This window comes from Pongo pygmaeus, chromosome X (genome assembly GCF_028885625.2).
Source record: "Pongo pygmaeus isolate AG05252 chromosome X, NHGRI_mPonPyg2-v2.0_pri, whole genome shotgun sequence".
In the NCBI taxonomy this organism is placed as follows: Eukaryota; Metazoa; Chordata; class Mammalia; order Primates; family Hominidae; genus Pongo; species Pongo pygmaeus.
In genome coordinates, this window is record NC_072396.2 from 122,688,520 (window position 1) to 122,710,866 (window position 22,347).

Genomic DNA, 22,347 nt, shown 5'->3' on the forward strand with positions numbered 1-22,347 from the left:
ATGTCATATGGGAAATGTTTTTGGAACAAGTAGCAGAGGAATAAGACATTTGTTTAGCCTTTTGTAGTTTTCAGAGCACTTTCCAAAAGAGGAGAAAACTGAGTCCTATGTGACAGCCTGGTCCTTGGGGGAAAAAAAAAAAAAAGAAAAAGAAAGCAGAGTCCTAAAATGAACAGTCCAAGGTCATACAACAAACAAATGCAAGAGCCAGAATTACACCGTTGCTTTTTTTTTTTTTGAGACAGAGTTTCGCTCTTGTCACCCAGGCTGGAGTGCAGTGGTGCAATCTCGGCTCGCTGCAACCTCTGCCTCCCGGGTTCAAGCGATTCTTCTGCCTTAGCCTCCTGAGTAGCTGGGCTTATAGGCACCTGCCACCACACCCAGCTAATTTTTTTTTTTTTTATTTTTGGTAGAGACGGGGTTTCACCCTGTTGGCCAGGCTGGTCTTGAACTCCTGACCTCAGGTGATCCACCCGCCTCTGCCTCCCAAAGTATTGGGATTACAGGTTTGAGCCACCACGCCCGGCCTGTGTTGCTTTTTGACCCGGGGAAGAAGAAGTTCTGCCACCACTAACAGCTCTGGCACAGGTTCCTTAGCAACTTCTGCCCTCCCTAAGTTTCTGGGCTTAGTTATGTCTTCGCTGCTGGCCACATATGTGGAAATCCTTACAGAAACACAAACTTACAGTAAGTTTACTCAAAGGGGAGAATCTGAATTTGGAAAGGAGAATAGGATGTCTTGGCATTTTCTCATTTGTGAAAGAAATCTCATCTTGCTTTAACTGTTGTTGTCATTATTGTTGTGTTTTTGTGTTGTTTTTCTTTTTTTTTTTTTTTGGTCTGTTTAGTGTCTAAGGCAGTTCTCTTATATTTGCAGTAAATCTTTGAGGCCAGAAAAGATTCCTAATCATGTATTTGAGATAGATGAAGACTGTGAGAAAGATGAGGTAAGAATGGGGGCAACAGTGGGGGTAACTGTGCTAGTTTCCTCATGGTCACTTTGCTGAAAAAGATTTCAAGGGGAATTTCTTGAGAAAATATGAAGGAAATAATTATTTTGGAATGATCTGTGGCCAGCTTTCAAACTGGGTGCTTTTCAATTTTTTTTTTAATTACTGTATTTCCAAGTAGGGTTTAGGAAAAAAATCAAGTGAGAGGGGCTATGATTTGTACATAAACATGTTCCCCCACCTGTGGGACATGCTTGTGGAGTTGCTTTTCTTGAGTTGGGCATGTGATGTGGTGATTCATCTGGACTCTCCTGCCTGAGATTCCTCTTGGGACAGATGGCCCGGATGTCTGTGACATTTCGAGGTGCAGTTCAACTGTTTTACATAATGCAGAAGGTTTCCCAGAAGAGAGCCCATACCATTCAGTAAATACTGAGTGCCTACTGTGTGCATAGCACAGAGCCTTTCATTCTACAGTCAACTATTTTAAATCCTCACAGGGAAGAGGGGACTTTAAGTTTTAATTAGGAAATGGACAGGGCCTCATTCTGTGCCCCTAAATGTTTCGCTAATTAGATGGCAGGCTGGCTGTTGTTTTACTGATAATTTTTGTTCTATTTCAGGACTCATCTTCTTTATGTTCTCAGAAGGGCGGTGTGATAAAACAAGGCTGGTTGCATAAAGCAAATGTAAATAGCACCATCACAGTAACCATGAAGGTAGGAAGTAGTTATTATATTATTCCATCATTTTAACGATATTGGCATAAGTGGCTAAGTGGCCTATCTGGAAACAATATTCATTTTACAAAGAGCCCTAGCAAAAAAAAAAAAAAAAAAAAAGAGGATTCTCACAGACGTATGGAATTTAAAAAATCTAAAACATCAGGATAAATTTAGAAGTGCAACTTTTTAAAGACATATAATGTAATGATTATCTGGTGAATCAGGATGTTTAAAAAGGAGGCTGTCAGTTGAAGGAAGAAAATAGCTTTGAAAAAGGGGCATCAAAGTTTCATATGTAGAAATGACCTTAATGAGTGGAAGGACAAGTAATCCATTTCTTTAGCAAATATTAATTAGGTACTTATTACATATTAGTCACTGTGGGGAAATATGTAGATATCTAAGATGTGGTCACTGGTCTCAGCCTCCAGACTAGACAAGAAATATACTATTTTAACTAGTATACAAAGCAGTCCTTTAGTGCAGTCAGAACAGCCTAACTAGAAAGTTTTATAGTTTGGCAGGATAGTGAGTTTGCATAAGGGGTTTAAGTGAGATAAAAGTTGAAACGTTGAAAAGGATAAAATTGGGCTGGGTGCAGTAGCTCACACCTGTAGTCCCTCCTTCTTTGGGAGGCTGAGGTGGGTGGATTGCTTGAGGGCAGGAGTTCGAGACCAGCCTGTGCAACATGATGAAACCCCATCTCTACAAAAACTACAAAAATTAGCCTGGCGTGATAGCACACACCTGTAGTCCCAACTACTCAGGAGACTGAGGTGGGAGAATCCCTTGAGCCCAGGAGACGGAGGTTGCAGTGAGCCATGATGGCACCACTGCACTCCAGCCTGGGCAACAGAGGGAGAGTGTATCTCAAAAATAAATAGATAATTTTTTTTTTTTTTTACAAAAAAGGATAAAATTGTGCAGAGCCTTGAACACCTTGGACATGAGGTTTACTTATTTGGGAGGCTGTAAAGAGCCATTAAAATCCAAAGGGGAAACAAGCTACATGAGGATTCTGAGCAGAAAAACAAATTATGCTCTGATACCAAATATAACTGTTCTTTCAGATATTCAATATAAAATCATGTGGTTTTCTGAGGATGATTCACACTTGCATTAAGTATTGAAGGTCATTCTATCTTTCACACAGGCTGCAAGTAGAAACCATGGGTATCTACCAAGGGAAGACTCAAATTTTATCTTAATTTAATATTTTGCCTGCTGCCTTCCCTTTGGTGATCATGTCCTGTTCTCACTTTCATTTCCAAGCCCTGAAAATAATGAATCCAAGTCGTAGGATGCTTCCTGTATATCGCTTGCATCTAAGCATGGGCCTCAGCAAGTGGTGATAATAAGAGAACCCATTTATTGAGGACTTAAAATGTACCAGGCACCATACTGGGTGTTTTATATTCTGTATCTCGTTTAATTCTCATGGCTGCCCTATGCAATAGGTACTGCTAACTATTCTTAGTTTATAGATTTGGAAAGTGAAGCTCAGAGAAATTCAATAATTAACCCAAGGTCACACAGCTCCAATGTTTCAGAGGTAGGATTTGAACCTAGGTAGGCTGATGTCAGAGCCTGTACTCTTAACCAGAATACTATCAGTGCTCGCCAGCTGAATGAGACTCAAGGGTTTATTACAATATATTTCCTGCCAGAGTTATCAGGTTCAGAAATGTACGTGTGAAGGTTACATTTCTGTGTGGATTATCAGAAAATGGTTGTATAGTTTTTGACTGCATTCCCCTTCCCACACATTCTCAAAATATTTAAATAGGGCCAGGCAGGGGGCTCATACCTGTAATCCCAGCACTTTGGGAGGCCAAGGCAGGAGGATTGCTTGAGCCCAGGAGTTCGAGGCTGCAGTGAGCTGTGATTGCACCACTGCACTCCAGCCTGGGCAACAGAATAAGATGCTGTCTCTAAATTAAATAAATAAATGCATGAAGGAATGAATGGTTTTACCCACATTTAAGCCTTAGCCTCACATTAAGTAAATGTGCAAAAATCTGGATTCATAAAATAAGATGTTAGAAAATTAATATCTTTACAGAATAATTCGCCACAGATTCCTTTAGTTTAATACCTTTCAACTTTAATTTGCCTTACAACTTCTAATTTTGTAGGAGTCCATATATTATAAGCCAAAAAGCACATGCTTTACATTTTCTCTCATAATTTGTGAAATACACATTGATTGATTGATGTGATAGGAGGAATTGATGGCCTCTCAAAGATGTCCATGTCTTAATCCCTGGAACCAGTCAATGGTCCCCTACATGGCAAAGAGGAATTAAAATTACTAATCGGCAGGAGGGACGGTATCCTCAATTATGTGGGTGGGCCCAGTGCAATTTCAAGAACCCCATAAGTGGAAGAGGGAGGCAGAAAAGGACAGTCAGGGAAAGAGATGTGAGTTCAGTCAGGGAAAGAGATGTGAGTTCAGTCAGGGAAAGAGATGTGAGTTCAGTCAGGGAAAGAGATGTGAGTTCAGTCAGGGAAAGAGATGTGAGTTCAGTCAGGGAAAGAGATGTAAGTTCAGTCAGGGAAAGAGATGTGAGAACAGAAGGAGGGCCAGAGAGAGATGCTGTGTTGCTGGCTTTGAGGATACAGAAAGGAGTCACAGGCCGAGAAATGCAGGCAGCTTCTAAAAGCCAGAAAAGGCAAGAAAATGGATTCTCCCATGCAGCATCCAGAAAGGAACATAGCCCTGCTGACACCTTGATTTTAGCCCAGTGAGACCCATGTCAGACTTCTAACCTGCGAAACTATAAGATAATAAATTTGTGCTATTTTAAGCCATCAAATTTGTGGTAATTTATTACAACAGCAATAGGAAACTAATACAATTAGTTAGGCAAAGGTTGATTGTTCAGCTTGTGTGTTTCTTATCCCTGAGCTTGGAAACTCTAGCACTAACAGTGGCCAGGCAGGAGCCATAAATTCATAGTGTGTGTGGTGGGTCCGAGGCAACCTGGTGACCACATAGTCCACAGCTGAAGGGGACAGCTGCCACTTGTCTCCAGCTAATTGTTGTTTTGCTGCAGCTGAGCTAGGCTCTTTGCTTTGCCTCTTTTTATCCTCAGCTGCTCATATTCTGGGTGTGTGTGTGTGTGTGTGTGTGTGTGTGTGTGTGTGTGTGTGTGTGTGTGTGTGTGTGTGTGTGTGTGTGTGTGTGTGTGTGTGTGTGTGTGTGTGTGTGTGTGTGTGTGTGTGTGTGTGTGTGTGTGTGTGTGTGTGTGTGTGTGTGTGTGTGTGTGTGTGTGTGTGTGTGTGTGATCATTAACATAAAAACTTTTTTTTTTTTGAGATGGCTCCTAGCTCTGTTGCACCAGGATGGAGTGCAGAGGTGCAATCTCAGCTCACTGCAACCTCCACCTCCCGGGTTTAAGCCATTCTCCTGCCTCAGCCTCCCGTGTAGCTGGGATTACAGGCGCAGGCCACCATGCCTGGCTAATTTTTGTATTTTTATTAGAGACGGGGTCTCACCATGTGGCCAGGCTCGTCTCGAACTCCTGATCTCAAGTGATCCACCTGCCTCGGCCTCCCAAAGTGCTGGGATTACAGGTGTGAGCCACTGTGCTCGGCCTATTTCTTTCTTTTTAGAACCTCTACCAAACATCAGGCAAAGGAAGGAAAAGAGGAATAAACCAAGTTAATTGGTCATATGAAGCTACACAACTTTTGTCTTTATTTTTATCATTTATTTATTTGTTTTTGAGACAGTCTCACTGTGTCGCCCAGGCTGGAGTGCAGTGGCGTGATCACGGCTCACTGCAGTCTGAAACTCCCAGGCTCAAGCAGTCCTCCCACTTCAGCCTCCCAAGTAGTTGGGACCACAGGCACATAGCACCATGCCCAACTAATTTTGTTTGTTTGTTTATTTGTTTGTTGTTGGTAGAGATAGGGTCTCCCTATGTTGTGCAGGCTGGTCGCAAACTCTTGGACTCAAGTGATCCTCCCACCTTGTCCTCCCAAAATTCTGAGATTACAGGCATCAGCCACCATGCCTGGCTACTACACAGCTTAAAAAAAGTTAATAGGAAATACTTTGAAATGCAAAGGCCATATTGAGGTTTGGGAACTGTTTCTAGTTATGAGTTTCATTTATCCCCACTCTTTTCCATTATAAATTATGAATCTCCATTTTGGATTTCTGGGAGCTAAATATATATCCTTTACTCTTCTGATTTCATCTCCTGAGCCATAGCAGTAGTGTTGTATTTCAGAATTTGTCACAGCTAGAATGGGAATCAGAGGAAGGTTCAGCTAGAACCTTCTGAGGCATTTTGCCAAGATTACTTTTTCCTCTAATAATTGTATTTTGGGCCGGGTGTGGTAGTTCATGCCTGTAATCCCAGCACTTTGGGAGGCCAGTGTGGGAGGATCACTTGAACCCAGGAGTTTAAGACCAGCCTAGGCAACATAGCGAGACCCTGTCTCTACAAAAATGAACAAAATTAGTCATGTGAAGTGGTGCTCCCCTGTAGTCCCAGGTACTTGGGACATTGAAGTAGGAGGATCACTTCAGCCTGGGAGGTCGAGGCTGTAGTGAGGCGAGATTGCGCTACTGCACTCCAGCCTGGGTGACAGTGACACCTTATCTCAAAAAAAAAAAAAAAGTGTTTTAACTGTTATTTAGTTCAACATTATTGAAATTAGTTGGAACTGCAGTGTTGACACGTCATTTTTTCATGTTCTCTTTCTGTATCAATACAGGGCAAGTGAGTGTATGGGGCAGAGGATTGAAAAGGGGGAGCAGTTTTATAGTTTCCAGGCTAGAACTTGAAGTGAGGGCCAAAGCACAAGTCCAGGCCTATGAACCAAGGCACACAGGGAGAGTCTGGTTTGTACCTTTCAGTGCTCTGTTACAGGGTGGGGGATCATATAAGTTCTTCCTGCATCAAGTCTGGATTGTTTCAGGCATAGGAGGTTAAAGCTAAAGATGGGGTGAGCAGCTGACCCAGCTCTTGGATAATTGGAAAAGGCAGAGGCAGAAGAACTGAGACAAAGGGTTGACAGAGTTTGAGAGGAAAGTTTCTATGTATATTTTTTCTACTATGGTAATGTTTGAAGTGAAGAATACTAATGAAGCTTATAAGCAAGTGGGAAGATGACTCAGGTGTGCTATTATCTGAGTCATTTCCCCAATCCTGGAGGCAGGTTTATCCTTAGAGCATCTGGAGTTCCCTGCCCGCTAGGAACTCCAGCCCACACTGGTAAGAAGCATTGGTAGATTTAGCAACCAGCACCTCAGGGCCAGAGCTTGCAGAGTTGAGAGCAAAGAATCTTTTCTTTTTGGAAAATTCAAGCTTTGATAGCCCCTGCAAACTCACGGCAGACTAACTAGGAAGCAATAGCAGATCTGGTTATTAACCATGACTCAGTGGCAAATAACAGCCTCCATAAGCCAAGCTTCTTCCCTGTGTTTTATCTGAGCTTATTTGATGCCCTGTGGCTTGACACTGGCCTGCAGATCCCTCTGGAATTGCTAGGGAATAAAAGCAAGGCATCTTGGTGCCTTTTAGAGAGAGGTGTATGTTTAAGTGTCTTTATTCGTTAAGAAATTTCTAAATTTTAAAAATTATGTGCTGGGCACAGTGGCTCACGCCTGTAATCTTAGCACTTTGGGAGGACAAGGCAGGAGGATTGCTTGAGTTTGGGAGTTCGAAACTAGCCTGGGCAACATAGCGAGCCCTGTCTCTTCAAAAAATAAAAAAAATTAGCGGGGCATGGTGACGCATGCCTGTATTTGCAGCTACTTGAGAAGCTGAGGTGGGAGGATCGCTTGAGCCTGGGAGGTCAAAGCTACAGTGAGCTGTGATTGCATGACTGTACTCCAGCCTGACTGACAGAGCAATACTCGATCTCTTAAAAAAAAAATTACAATCAGTTTTTTGGAAAGTTTGAAATTACGCACAACTTTAAACTGATTTTAGAAATAGGTCTGAGTTGTTTTGCTGGACATTTTGACTGTTAGAAATAAAGGAATCTGCCCAGGCGTTCATGACCAGCCTGAGCAACATGACGAAACCTCACCTCTACAAAAAAATACAAAGGTAGTTAGCTAGGCCTGGTGGTGTACTCCTATAGTCCCAGCTACTCTGGAGGCTGAAGTGGGAGGATCACCTGAGTTTAAGAGGTGGAGGTTGCAGTGAGCCAAGATTGTGCCACTGCACTCCAGCATGGGTGACAGAGCGACACTCTGTCTCAAAAAAAAAAAAGGAACGAAGGGAGGGAGGACTCTAACAGCAAGGAAGGGAGGAATCATATCGTGAGAGAAAGTGCAAAAATAAAACGAAGGAAAGAGTATTAGAAGAGACTCAGCAAAGTGCAGTTGCTAAAAGGGAATTAGAAGATTCCAACTTTATAAGATCTTTTAAGAAAGCAACCACATGGCCTTTAATGCAATCTAAATCATGTAGCCAAAGTAATTTGTATATGGGTTGCTGTAGACAGTTCAACCTTCCTAGCTAGCTTGCCAGCAAGTTTTACAAGAACATTCAAGTCGATAGTTCTTGCAATGACTTGCAATGCATTCAAGTCGATGGGCTGTAGGGAAAAGAGGGGCTGGTAGAGGAACTAGGCTGAGTTCTTCGTATTGGAAGATTATAAGACCCCATATTTATAAGATAAAAATTTATATTTTCCCCAATATATAGCTTTTCCCCTGCTCTGGTCAGTTGTTAAGATATAATCTGCACCACCTTCTGAAATGGGCATATTTTCCCAGAAGTGCTTGCTGAGTATAACCTCATTGTTGGCTGAGAAACTTGCCCTGAGGAGCCTGGGCTACAGGAAAGCTGCGAATAATGTGCATCACTCCACGAGTCACAGTGCTCCGTGCCCAAGCACTTCCTCTCACTGAAGAGGAGGCATCATGCAGTTCTTGCAGAAGCTCTGTTGCGCTGGGTGTGGTGGCATGTGCCTGTAATCCCAGCTACTTAAGAGGCTGAGTCAGGAGGATCACTTGAGCCCAGGAGTTTGAATTGAGCTCAGGAGTTTGAAGCTGCAGTGAGCTATGATTGTGCCACTGCACTCCAGCCTGGGCACAAAGCGAGACCTCATCCCTTTTTTTTTTTCCCAAAAAAACCCCCCAAAAACAAAAAACCAACGCTCTGTTGGTTGTTTGGGTGCAGTGAACATTTAGCACTTGTAATTTGCTTTGTTCTTGGTATTCAAGTTAAAACAGGATAAGCCTTATCATAGTGATTAATTTCGTCAATTTGTGGTTTCTAGTTAATGAGGATGTACCTTGCTGCCACTCTTCAATTCCTGGAAAAGTATTAGAGAGAAGTTTTAAGATGTCATAGAGAATACATGATCCTTTAGACAGAAACCACAATCCTAACAGACCCCTATTCATTTACATTCTCTCTTTCCCAAGTAGCTGCTAGAGACATCTGCTTTATTCAACTTCTTTTCATATCAATGAAGGAATTTAATGTGGGCTTAGATAGCTGTGATATTGGACATAGCCTTCCCCTGGTATTTAGAACTATTTCTCCTAAGAGATATAATGATATATGGAGGAATTTAATCTTCAGGGTGGTTTTTCATTTTTTAAAAAATTGCTGCAGATTCTTGGCCAACTCCTGGGACACCCACCTTTATGCATCTTTTTGGCTCAATTTGGTCACATTCCTCTAGCTCTCTCCTCCCCATTCTCAGCAATTAAACGCTGAAGTGCCTTGATATGATATCGGGGTTGCAAGTTCAACTGGTTGATGTATGACTCACTTCTAGTGCCGTTTAAAATTTTTTTGGCACAAAAAGAGCCATTTGTTATATATCCAGAGTCCAAAAGTCCTTAAATCCTTAACTCTTCCAGGAGGGATTTTTCCTCCTCTGCAGTGGGAGAACATCAAATCAAATGAGGATTTGACCTAAGAAAGCACATACAATATTAAAATAATTGCTAGGAGGTCAAGGTCACTATGTATGTTAGAACAAAAGGAAGAGAAAATATTTTATTTTTGATATGTTAGTCCAATTGTATTCTACCAGACTGTCTCTTACAGCTAACAAATTGATTGCATTCATTTATTATGCATGAGATTTTTTCACTAATTTGTTTTTTATGTTTTGTTTTCTCTCATTCATATTACTTCTCAAAAACCATTTATTAGGTGCTTCCTATGTGTCAGACACTATTGGGTATCAACAAATTCATGATCAAATAGATAATTTCTTAATTTAATTTTTTCAGAGACAAGGTCTTACTATATTTCCCTGGCTGGAGTGCAGTGGCACAATCATAGCTCATTGCAGCCTCCAACACCTGGGCTAAAGCGATCCTCCTGCCTCAGGCTCCCAAGTACCTGGGACTACAGGTGCATCCCACCACGCCTGGCTACCAAATAGATATTGAATGCCTTGTTAATACAAGGTATTAGCATTGTGGAGAGTAGAGAGAAGTGTCAGATGTAGAGCTTAAAACCTTTTTGGGAAGGTGGGCTGGGCACAGTGGCTCACACCTGTAATCCCAGCACTTTGGGAGGCCGAGGTGGGCTGATAACTTGAGGTCAAAAGTTCAAGACCAGCCTGGCCAACATAGTGAAACCCTGTCTCTACTAAAAATACAAAAATTAGCCAGGCGTCATGTTGTGCACCTGTAATATCAGCTACTCGGAAGGCTGAGGCATGAGAATCTCTTGAACCCGGGAGGCAGAGGTTGAGGTGAGCTGAGATCGCACCACTGCACTCCAGCCTGGGCAACAGAGTGAGACTCTGTCTCAAAAAAACAAAACAAAACAAAAAACCACCTTTTTGGGGAGGTGAGACACACAATAAAAATAATTGTTTAAAGATGGTACAGTGACCAAGTGCTACATGAATCTAGATCATTGTGGCCTGGGGTCAGAGAAGGCTTCTTGAAGAAGGCGGGGCCTCGAAGGAAGTGAATCAGAAAGGAGAAAGTGAGTGTGCCAGGTAATATGTATAAGGCAGAATGGTTAGGTGAAGCTCAGTAGTCATGGGAGATGAAGTTGATTTGGTCCTTTGGTATCACCTTGTGCCTCCATTTCTCTTCTGTAATAGGGAGGGCATAACAGTAATGACCACACAAATTGTTACTAGGATTCAGTGAAATAATACAAGGAAAGCACTTAACCAGAGACCGTAATGCACAAAGCACCCCACAGATGTTAGCAATTGTTGTTATTTTATATTATTAGGATTGCGGGAGGGCCTTGAATGCCACTATCTGGCATGTGTGCCTTATTATGTGAGTAATTGAGAGTCATTGATTATTTGAGCAGTGACATGCCATGCTGAAATACATCTGATAAAATAATTTGTCTGTAATGAGAAGGGTGGATTGTAGACCCCTCCTATTAGACTTGGCTTTAAATCAAATAGTTGAAGAACTCTTCAGTGCCCAGATATGGTAGATTTAAGAAAAGCTATTTGATTTTTACTCAGTTTCTCAGTGGGTAGGAGAGTGTCATATATTAAAACTTGGGGCCAGGTGTGGTGGCTCATGCCTGTAATGCCAGCACTTTGGGAGGCCAAGCCAGAAGGATCACTTGAGGTCAGGAGTTCGAGACCAGCCTGGGCAACATGGTGAAACCCTATCTCCACTAAAAATACAACAAGCTTAGCTGGGTATGGTGACACACACCTATAGTCCCACCCACTTGAGAAGCTGAGGTGGGAGAATCGCTTGAAGCCAGGAGGCTGAGGTTGCAGTGAGCTGAGATCGTGCCACTGCACTCCAGCCTGGGCGACAAAGTGAGACTTCATATTGAAAAGAAAAAAAAAACAGAACAAACTTGATAGGACTGTAAATGACATGATGGAGAGAGGTGAGTGATATATCAGGTTGCCAACGTAGTGGTAGGGGTTCTTTAGCAGGATGAAGTTCCTGGCATTCTGGTGTCCTTACTGCAACTCACTTTTCTAAGTCCTGTGGTTTTTTTCCCCATTGTTTCTTTCATTTTTGTGCAGAACAGTTCTAAGACCCAGTATGTCTCTGTCTCTCCTGCTTTCTCCTTTTCCTTGCTGGCTCTTCTATTGTGTTCTGTCTGAGACATTAGGCACGTTCCCTCACATCATTTCTACATTGCTCCTGGCCTACCTACTCTGCCTCTAAACCTTTGAAGCATCCTTTCTAAGGACTTCTGGTTCATGCAATTTAGCAGTAAATCATTACCCCTCTAGGTAACACACAATAGGTAAACACTCTTGGGATTTGTTGTAGAAAATGATAAAAGGTTCTCCTACTTGCTTTTCTTTCTTTCTTTCTTTTTTTTTTTTTTTTTTTTTTTTTTTGACAGAGGATCTCGCTCTGTCTTCCAGGCTGGAGTGCAGTGGTGTAATCTCTGCTCATTGCAACCTCTGCCTCCTGGGTTCAAGCACTTCTCCAGCCTCAGCCTCTCAAGTAGCTGGGATTACAGGCGTGCACCACCACACCTGGCTAATTTTTGTATTTTTAGCAGAGATGGGGTTTCACCATGTTGGCCAGGCTGGTCTCGAATTCCTGACCTCCGGTGATCCACCCGCCTTGGCATCCCAAAGTGCTGGGATTACAGACGTGAGCCGCCACCCCCAGCCATTTTCCTACCTTGAGGATACTAAGTGCTCCAACTTTCCTTCTTATGTTTAATCTTTGATGCAGTTGAATGACAAAAGGCCTTTGTTCGTGCTCCAGAAGGGGTTCAAAAAGGTTGTCATCTGGCCAGGCACAGTAGCTCACACCTGTAATCCCAGCACTTTGGGAGGCTGAGGTGGGTAGATCACTTGAGGCCAGGAGTTCAAGACCACCCTGGCCAACATGGTAAAACCCCATCTCTACTAAAAATACAAAAAAAAAAAAAAAAATTAGCCAGGCGTAGTGGCATGCACCTGTAATCCCAGCTACTCAGGAGGCTGAGGCAGGAGAATTACTTGAATCCAGGAGGCAGAGGTTGCCGTAAGCCGAGATCACACCACTGCACTACAGCCTGGGCAACAGAGCATGGCTCTGTCTCCAGAAGAAAAAAAAAGTTTGTCATTCCAACAGCTTGGGGCCTTCAGCAGACTTGGCAGGACCTGATCCTATAGAATCAAATCCTTTGGCTTGCTCTCTGTTTTATTGTTGTGGCTGGTCTGAATGGGCCACTCTTCAGGATCTGTATTCCTCACTGAGTAAGGTGGGACATTTTCAACTGTGTTCACCATCTAACAAAAATAATAAAGACAAGGAGGAGGAGAAAGAAGAGTGTGGGCATTACAGAGAAACACAATTCTGTTGGATGAAACCACTGGAGAATCTGCTGGAGAATCTGTGCTGGAAATGGGATTATTCATTCATTGTTTATTCATTTTGAAATATTTTATTGAGTCCAGGCATTGTTATATGTACTGGGGGGATAACAGCAGTAGATGAAACATGAAACTTCATGGGCTAGAAAGAGATGGCAAATAAAACGATAGATGAATAACATATTTGTATAGGGATCACTCCATGAAAAAGACATAACTGGGTGCTATGATGAGGGCAGGTGGTACAGAAGGCCTCCCAGAGGAGGGGAGATTCAAGCAAAGACCTGAAAGGAGTAAGAAAGTAAGCTGTGTGGATAGTGAGGAAAGAGGATTCTAGGCTGAGGAAGGAAGTACAGAGACCCGAAGGAGCTTACTTGAGATATTTGAGTAACAGCAGGTAAGCCAGTGTAGCTGGAGCAGAAAGATTAGAAATAGAGTCCAAGGAAGGCCGGGCGCGGTGGCTCATGCCTGTAATCCCAACACTTTGGGAGGCCGGGGCGGGTGGATCACGAGGTCAGGAGATCAAGACCATCCTGGCTAACATGGTGAAACCCCGTCTCTACTAAAAATACAAAAAAATTAGCCGGGCGTGGTGGCAGGCGCCAGTAGTCCCAGCTACTCAGGAGGCTGAGGCAGGAGAATGGCGTGAACCCAGGAGGTGGAGCTTGCAGTGAGCCGAGATCGCGCCACTGTACTCCAGCCTGGGAGACAGAATGAGACTCCATCTCAAATAAAAAAGAGAAGAAATGGAATCCAAGAAGTAGTCTGAGGCCAAATCCTGTGCAGTGTTCTGGGCTATGGTGAGGATTTTAGATCTTACTGTAAAGTAAGATGGGAAGCCATTGGAGGATTTGGGCAAGATTCTCTTTGTAGCCATTATCCTATTCTGATTCCAGTTCTATCAGTGACTTGCCTGTGTGAACCTTTTTTTTTTTTTTTTTTTTTTTTGAGACGGTGTCTTGCTCTCTCGCCCAGGCTGGAGTGCAGTGGTGTGATCTCGGCTCACTGCAGCCTCCGCCTCCCGGGTTCAAGTAATTCTCTCACCTCAGCCTCCTGAGTTGTTGGGATTACAGGGGTGCTCCACCACGCCTGGCTAATTTTTGCATTTTTAATAGAGACACGGTTTCACCATGTTGGCCAGGCTGGTCTTGAACTTCTGACTTCAGGTGTTCCACCCGCCTCAGCCTCCCAAAGTGTTGGGATTAGAGGCATGAACCACCGTTCCTGGCCGCCTGTGTGAATTTGAATGAGCTCTTGGTCCCTCAGTTTGCTGTTAGGTAAAATGTGGATAATGATAATTACCCCAAGAGGCATTAAAAGAATTAGCTATTGGTTACAAAAGACTTGCAGCCTTCAAATGACAGGTATGATATAGAGTAATTACCATTATTCTGTATGCTCGTTATTTTAACACCTGTCTTCTTTTAGAAATGTAAAAAATATATATAAACTTAAACCCTAAATAGCTGCATTGTGGACATTTTTTAAATGTCTAGGAAGTTATGTTTCTGATTTCCCTTTGATTTCCATGGGAAAGATTTAGGATATTCCTTTCTTCTTTGCAAAAGATATCTTAAAAGCTTCTCAGAAGTTGAAACCCAATATATATCATAACATATTAGAATGAGAAAAGATCTTACAATTTGTTGTTGGGCAGAGTCTGATTTCTACATAGAGATGACTTAAAAATATTCTTTACTGTCCAAACTGTGTGTTTCTAGCATATGAGAAATCATGTGGGGAGAGTAGCTTCCAGGCTAAGAAGGCTGCTGTGTTATTTGTTCAAGTTGAATGAAATTATTTTGTATATTGTGGAAGAATATGATCTTACAGATCATCTCATCTGATCTCATCATTTTACGAGTGAGTAAACTGAGAGAAGCAGAGTCTTGAGGACAATTTCACTGCTGGTTAGCAGGAGATACTGGCTGAGAATCAGTATCATAAGACTTTCAGGCAACTGCTCTTTCTGAGTGCTCTTTCAGGCATCATGTTCTCTCCCCAGATTCATAAGCTACCTACCCGAGTGTCACATTTAGATATAATTGCAATGTTACAGGAAGTGATTTGCTGTAATTTCATATCCCTTTCCATCTCCATTGTAATGATGTGCTTTGCTAATATTGGAAGTGGTGGCTGCCACAGAATTTCTTTGCTTTGTGAGGCAGCTGTATGTGAAAAAAAAATTTCTCAGACTATAATTTGACTGTATGCCACAAATGTTTTGTTCTGTATTTTCTCTTCTTCTGCCTCTCTCTTTGTTGCTGGCTGTTGACTCTGCAAGTGGATTCTATAGGCTGTCCCACTGAAGCGGCAGAATTTCAGTTTTAGATTTGAACAATTCAAATCTAAATTTTTTCATATTATTTTTTTCATGTTACTTTTAGCCTGAAAGATGTATTCTAATTTTGTTGTAGATAATTATTGTGATAACTTTAAAAAGCAATGTGTTACACAAAGTTAGTGTTCATTACATGTTATTCATTTGAAATGACCTCAGCATGTAATTCTAAGCCTTCTATTCCCATCATTTTAATGAGAGATGTGAACCATCGTCATGAAAATAAGCAAACAGGCCGGGCAGGGTGGCTCACTTTGGGGAGGCTGAGGCAGAAGGATCCCTTGAGCTCAGGAGTTTGAGACCAGCGTGGGCAACATAGGGAGACCCTGTCTCTACTAAAAATAAAAATAAAGAAAATAAGCAAACATACATACATAATCACCATTATGATTAACATTTTCCTTTAATATTAATCTAGATTTCTTCCAGCAAACTTAAATGTGGATTAATTGAATATGAGAATATATGTATATGTTCTCACGTATATGAGATATGTAAATATATGAAAGATATAAATATACCCACACATTCTCTTTCTGTTCCTTTGCATACTAATACAATAACATTTAATTGACTGGCATTGCAAAACAAGCTGATGTTTTCTGCTAGGACTCTTTTCTGTTGATAGCACATAGCCCACATGGCCCCTTCCTGAGATAGAAGCTGTAGCATTTATCAGTCTAACCTGTTAGGGTATTCCTTACACTGATATATATTTTTGTCATTCATTAAAAAAATCAATGATATTTATACAAGTCAAAAATAACTATCAATGTTATTTATTTTTACTGGTTTTTCTAAAAAGAAATGCCCCTTAAGGCTGTTATATATTTTGCTTGGTCATGCTACGGAGAAATAAATTGATGTTTCAGGTACTTTGCCAGATGTTAAGTTGTTGGCAAGAATGACCTTGCCAAATAATACTCTTTCCATAATTAAAGTTCTCAAAATGATCAGGGATCATATTGGATAATCAGATGGGTGATTAAAAATGACAAGCTTAAATTTTAAAGCCAGGTTCTTCGAATAAGACAAGATGCATAGGAATGCATTTCCTCAATAATCACCAGGAGTCTATTTCCTAGCTGCTCTTCCCATCTCACCCTGAAGTGACTTCAGATCTGTCATCCTGGGAAATTGCAACTTGAATAAGCTCTGCCTTTCACTGTGACAGTTGCTTGACATAGCCTGCAGTTTGTGACTTATTGAAAGAAGCATCAGTTCATCAGAGAGCTCCTAATCCCTTTTCTCGTCTCTTTTATCAGACTCTCAAAGTCTGTTTTTAGGGGAGAATAGAGGGACAGCATGAACTCATCAGGCAGTCCCCAACCTTTTCCTGTTCCTGTGGGCTTTGCTGTGAGTTGTAGCAACAGGCTACTCCTTAACTATTGTGAATCCCTAACTCCAAACAAATGGCATAGTTCCATTAGGCCTGTTGATTTAAAGCTCAGCACTTGGGTCACTCGACAACAACTGGCAGGCAACTAATGATTCTGTGCTTCCCTGTGAGTGCCCTGTAAACTGGACTTTCAGAAGCAAAAACAATAGTACAGTGTAGATGAGTACATGTGTAGGTGAGATGGAAATATGTAATGTGGGTATATGTATATATCTATATATATGCTTTTTATATTTTTGGATTCGCGGTAATAGAAACCAAATTAAAATTATGTAATCATGGTTTGCAATTAAATGGGAAAAGAATGCTATAGTGAAAGGGTCAGGAGATTCAGATATCAGAATGCTTTATACATTTCAAAGTGTTAAGTCTTAATTATTGTTCTCTAGATATTTGATTAACTGAGGGTAAATCTTGTGATTTTCATTTACTATCTTAGAAAAATGAAGATAATGATAATTCCTAACATCTTGTCAGGGTTGTCTGAAGATTGTCCAGGCACAATGCCTGGCAAGCTTTTGAGATTTTTAGTTCAGAGAAACTATTCAAATGCAGTGTATATGTAACAAATGTATCATTGCTGGGTTTTCCCCATGTAGGTATTCAAGAGACGATATTTTTACTTGACCCAACTTCCTGACGGTTCATATATTCTCAATTCCTATAAAGATGAGAAAAATTCAAAAGAATCGAAAGGTTGCATCTACTTGGATGCCTGCATTGATGTTGTTCAGGTAAGGCCATTGAGGTAATCCTTCTCTTTTTCTAAGAGGGTTATTGATAAACTATTAAGAACCCTAGATGGTTGGGTGTGGTGGCTCATGCCTGTAATCCCAGCACTTTGATAGGCTGAGGCAGGAGGATCGCTTGAGCCTAGGAGTTCCTCAGCCTGGGCAACAAAGAGACCCCATCTCTACAAAAAAATACAAAAATTACCCAGGCATGGTGGCACATTCCTGTGGTCCCAGCTACTCTGGAGGCTGAAGTGGGAGGATCACTTGAGTCTAGGAGGTTGAAGCTGCAGTGAGCCGTGATTGCACCACTGTACTCCAGCCTGGGTGACAGAGCAAGACCCTGTCTACAAAAAAGAAAAGAAAAAGTGACTGGGTGCGGTGGCTCATGTGTATAATCCCTGCACTTTGTAAGGCTGAGGCCGGTGGATCACTTGAGGTCAGGAGTTCGAGACCAGCCTAGGCAACATGGCGAAACCCCGTCTCTACTAAAAATACAAAAATTAGCCAGGTGTGGTGGCACGCACCTGTAATCCCAGCTACACAGGAGGCTGAGGCGGGAGAATCGCTTGAACCCGGGAGTCAGAGGTTGCAGTGAGCCAAGATGGTGCCACTACACTCCAGCCTGGGTGATGGAGTGAGACTCCATCACAAAAAAAAAAAAAAAAAAAAAAAGGAAAGAAAATGAACCTCGGCATTTTTCTATCTTGATTGATAGCATCTCCATCCTCCAAAACATCTACACTAGAAAGCTCAGAATCCTCTTCAGTGCCCTGTTCTTGCTCAGTGCCAATATTTAAATGTTTATCAAGTCCCTTTGAGTCTGGCTCTAAAGTGCCTCTTAACCTCTTACCTCCTATTTTCATTGCCCTTTCTCCGGTTCTCCCTTTTATCATCGCAGGCCCAAAGTTGTGCTTTTATGCCTCCTGATTCCTTGTCTTGCTCCAGTTCAACTTCCTAAGATATAGTTTGGGTCAATCATATGCCTTCTCCAAATCTTTTGGCTCTTGATTTACTGTCTTACAGAGTGAACTCTAAAGCTTTCGCCATGACATTGAAGGCCCATAGTGATTTGGCCTCACTGTACTTTCTAGCCTCATCCCTCCTGAATCCCCTTGTGTATTCTGTGCTCTGGTCACACCAGGCTAAGCATTCTAAGGCATTTCACACATATATGGCTTGCCTTACATTTTTTTCCTCTTCTTGCTATATATAATTTCTCCTTCTATTCCCGTTTGAACCTTATCTTTTATGACTCAGCTTGAAGGCTACTTCTGCCGTGAAAAGTTTTGTGTTTCCTTCCTCACCCTCATGACTACCAAGTAGAATTAAGCTCCACCTCTCCTGTGCTAACCATTTTGCTTTTCCTTCTGTCATACAACTGAGTCACATTCTAATTTTGGTTTATTCTACACATTCCTTTTGGGATTACAGGGACCATCTCTTACTCATTTCTGTTTCTTCTATAATAATTACCAGGGTTCTGCACACAGTAGGGACTTAATGAATGTTTGTTGATGTGAATTACTGAGGGGACACAGACAGAAATAGGGTGGGAAGTAGAGGGCAGAGAGATGATCTGAATGGGAAGTCAATTGACTATGGAACAGAAGTCATTATTACAGAGCCAGGGTGGTGTGGTGGACTAGAAGAACAATGGGCTGATTAGGAGGAAAGTGATGTTAGTTCAGCACCCTTAATTTACCTAAATCTTCATTTTCAGAACTGTGAAGTGGGATTAGTAATATCTGTATACTCTATCAAACAAGATTGTTGTGAGGATCAAATGAGAAAATAGCTTCAGGGCATGATGTTGTGTGCCTGTACTGCCAGCTACTCAGGAGCCTGTGGCAGGAGCATTGCTTGGGCCCAGGAATTTGACGCTGCAGTGAGATATGATCACGCCTGTGGAATTAGCCAGTGCGCTCCAGCCTGGGCAGCACAGCGAGATCTCATCTCTAAAAAGATAAATTTAAAAATTCTAACAAATGAGAAAACACTTTTTAAAAAGTACAAAGCTCTATGTGAATAAAATGTGGTTATATGTATGATTATATATTATATATTCATATATATGATTATATATTCATATATATGAATTCATATATATGATTATATATTCAAATATATAAAGAAGAGCTTTCTTACTGGAAGAACGAGGCACACACAATTTCTGGATTGACCTTTCTTTGTAGTGCTTCCCTCACCTTTTTATTTTTATTATCATTTAAAAAATTTTTTTCTTTTCTTTTTTTTTTTTTTTGAGACAAGAGTCTCACTATGTTGCCCAGGCTGGAGTGCAGTGGCGCAGTCTCAGCTTGCTGCAACCTCCACCTCCTGGGTTCAGGCAATTCTCCTGCCTAGAGTAGCTGGGATTAGAGGCACCCGCCACCATGCCTGGCTAATTTTTGTATTTTTAGTAGAGATGTTGTATAACTTTCTCCTTAGTTCAGTTAAAACCAGTTCTTGTCACATAACCAGGAAAGATTAGGCTTGTGGATGCATAGAAGGGTGAAAAGTGAAATTTACTGGGTGAAAAGGAAAAACAACTCTCACCAAAGTGAGAGAGAGTCCTGCTAGCAGGTTTCCCACCTCACAGATTGAAGGTTTCACCGGGGATCCTTGACTGTCTCCTGTCTCTATCAGAGATGGGGTTTCTGCATGTTGGCCAGGCTGGTCTCAAATTCCTGACGTCAAGTGATCCGCTCACCTCAGCCACCCAAAGTGCTGGGATTACAGGCGTGAGCCACCATGCTCAGGCACCTCATTTATTTATGATACCGCCTCCCAAATATTTTCAAATGTATAAATCTTTATGACTTGGTACAGCAGTTTAATTTCATCCTTTCCTAGACTTCAAAGATTAGAAGGAGGAACTTTCTTGGTTCCTTCTTGAATAATGACCATGCAGTGGAAAATTATTGATTCATGAGCATTTCTTGAAATTAATGCTGAGGGATTTGAAAAGGGTAATATGTCATTTCTTTTGCCATGACAGAGAAGGTGGTAAAGTAAAAGAATGTATCAGCATGCTTGAGAAAAGGAGGAGACTTATTTTCCTTGTGTGGTGGTATTCAGCACAGGTTACTTCCATGTATTTTATGGAGAGTCACAATTTAATGTGAACCAACTATGGTTGCATGGTCTTATTTTTTCTTTCTTTTTTACCAAGCCATTCTTCTTCTTCTTTGCTTGCTTGCTAGCTTTTTCTTTCTTTCTTTCTTTCTCTCTCTCTCTTTCTTTCTTTCTCTCTCTCTTTCTTTCTCTCTCTCTTTCCTTCTCTCTCTCTTTCCTTCTTTCCTTCCCTTCCTTCCTTCCTTCCTTCCTTCTTTCTTTCTTTCTTTCCTTCTTTGGAGTCTTGCCCTGTCTGGAGTGCAGTGGCATGATCATATCTCACTGCAGCCTTGCAGCCTTGAACTCCTTACTGCAGGCAATCCACCTTCGCCTCCAAAGTGCTGGGATTACATGCATAAACCACCATGCTTGGTCTTCTCTTTTTAATTTTTAATTTTTTTTTGAGGCAGGATCTCACTGTCGCCCCGGCTGGAGTGTAGTAGTACCATCTTGGCTCACTGCACCCTTGAACTCCAAGGCTTAGGTGATCCTCCCACCTCAGCCCCCCGAGTAGCTGGGACTACAGCCGTGCGCCATCACGCCTGGCTAATTTTTTTGTATTTTTTTTGTAGAGATGAGGTTTCACCACTTTGCTCAGGCTGGTCTCAAACTCCTGGGCTCAAGCAATCTGCCCACCTGTCTCCCAAAGTGCTAGGACTACAAGTGTGAGCCACTGCCCCCATCTTTACTTTTTCGTTGCTATGGATATGGAATATTTCTACATATATTGGGGGTACATGTGATAGTTTGATACAAGTATACAATGTGCAAATGATCGAATCAGAGTAATTGGGTTATCCATCACCTCAAGTGTGTATCATTTAATTGTGTTAGGAACATTCCAAATCCACTCTTCTAGTTATGTTGAAATATACAATAAATTATTGTTAACTATGGTCGCCCTATTGTGCTGCCAAACACTGTGGTCTTCTTTTATACTACTGTGATACAGTTGATACTATGCGTGGTAAAATGAGTTAGGATCTATAGTGCCTTTTATGGTGAGATATAAATTTATCAGATTTGTTTCAGGTCATATTTAAATTTTTTAAAGTGCTGACTTTGAAAACCCTTAAATATTCAAGGAAAAGTTTGAACGGGGTGGAAATTGTAAAATATTTGGTTACTTTTATGGTGGTACTTTGATTTTCTAAATGTGAAGGATGCCAAAAGGCCTTAAATGATAATACTTAACAAGTATTGTTTTCTCCCAACTTTAGGCATGTTCATACTACTGTGCTCAGTCCTGAGGGAGGGGAACAAAAAATATATTTAACATGGTCATTTGTTGTCTTAGAGTGTCTGTTTCTTACTGAAAGAAGCAGTTATTTCATGAAAGTCTTGACGCACATATTCACTAAGCTGAGATAAAAATAAATATAAACTAATGAAATCTAATAGTAAAAGGACAACTAAACTAACTGAACACATACTTTTTCTCCCCTCTAGTGCCCCAAAATGCGCCGTCATGCTTTTGAACTCAAGATGTTAGATAAATATAGCCATTATCTGGCTGCTGAAACTGAGCAGGAAATGGAGGAATGGTTGATAACTTTGAAAAAGATTATTCAGATCAACACCGACAGTTTAGTTCAAGAAAAAAAGGAGACGGTAGAAACAGCACAAGGTCAGAATTTTAAAGTGATTTATTATTGAAGTAAAGCCCTTGTCTGTAATCCATGGAAATGTCCTCTGTGCAGGGCGAATAGAGAACTCTTAATCTTAAAAGTTGACCTGCTTCTTCATTAATAAGTGACTGTGGAGGTTGATAGACTTTTTTTAAACAGTTGATGCTGCATGGGCTCTGACACATGAAATATAACCAGACTAAAAC

The 22,347-nt window shown here is 41.4% G+C and overlaps 1 protein-coding gene across 2 annotated transcripts in view; it reads left to right on the forward strand.

Annotated features, from left to right (window-relative positions):
• Window positions 1-22,347, forward strand: part of DOCK11 (dedicator of cytokinesis 11) — a 193,349-nt gene that overhangs the window by 48,565 nt on the left and 122,437 nt on the right. For both annotated transcript variants that reach the window (XM_054472262.2, XM_054472263.2), the window contains exons 5-8: window positions 878-947; window positions 1,574-1,669; window positions 17,268-17,402; window positions 21,963-22,140. In XM_054472262.2, coding sequence (XP_054328237.1) covers window positions 878-947; window positions 1,574-1,669; window positions 17,268-17,402; window positions 21,963-22,140 — 479 coding nt within the window. The remainder of the gene's footprint in view (window positions 1-877; window positions 948-1,573; window positions 1,670-17,267; window positions 17,403-21,962; window positions 22,141-22,347) is intronic.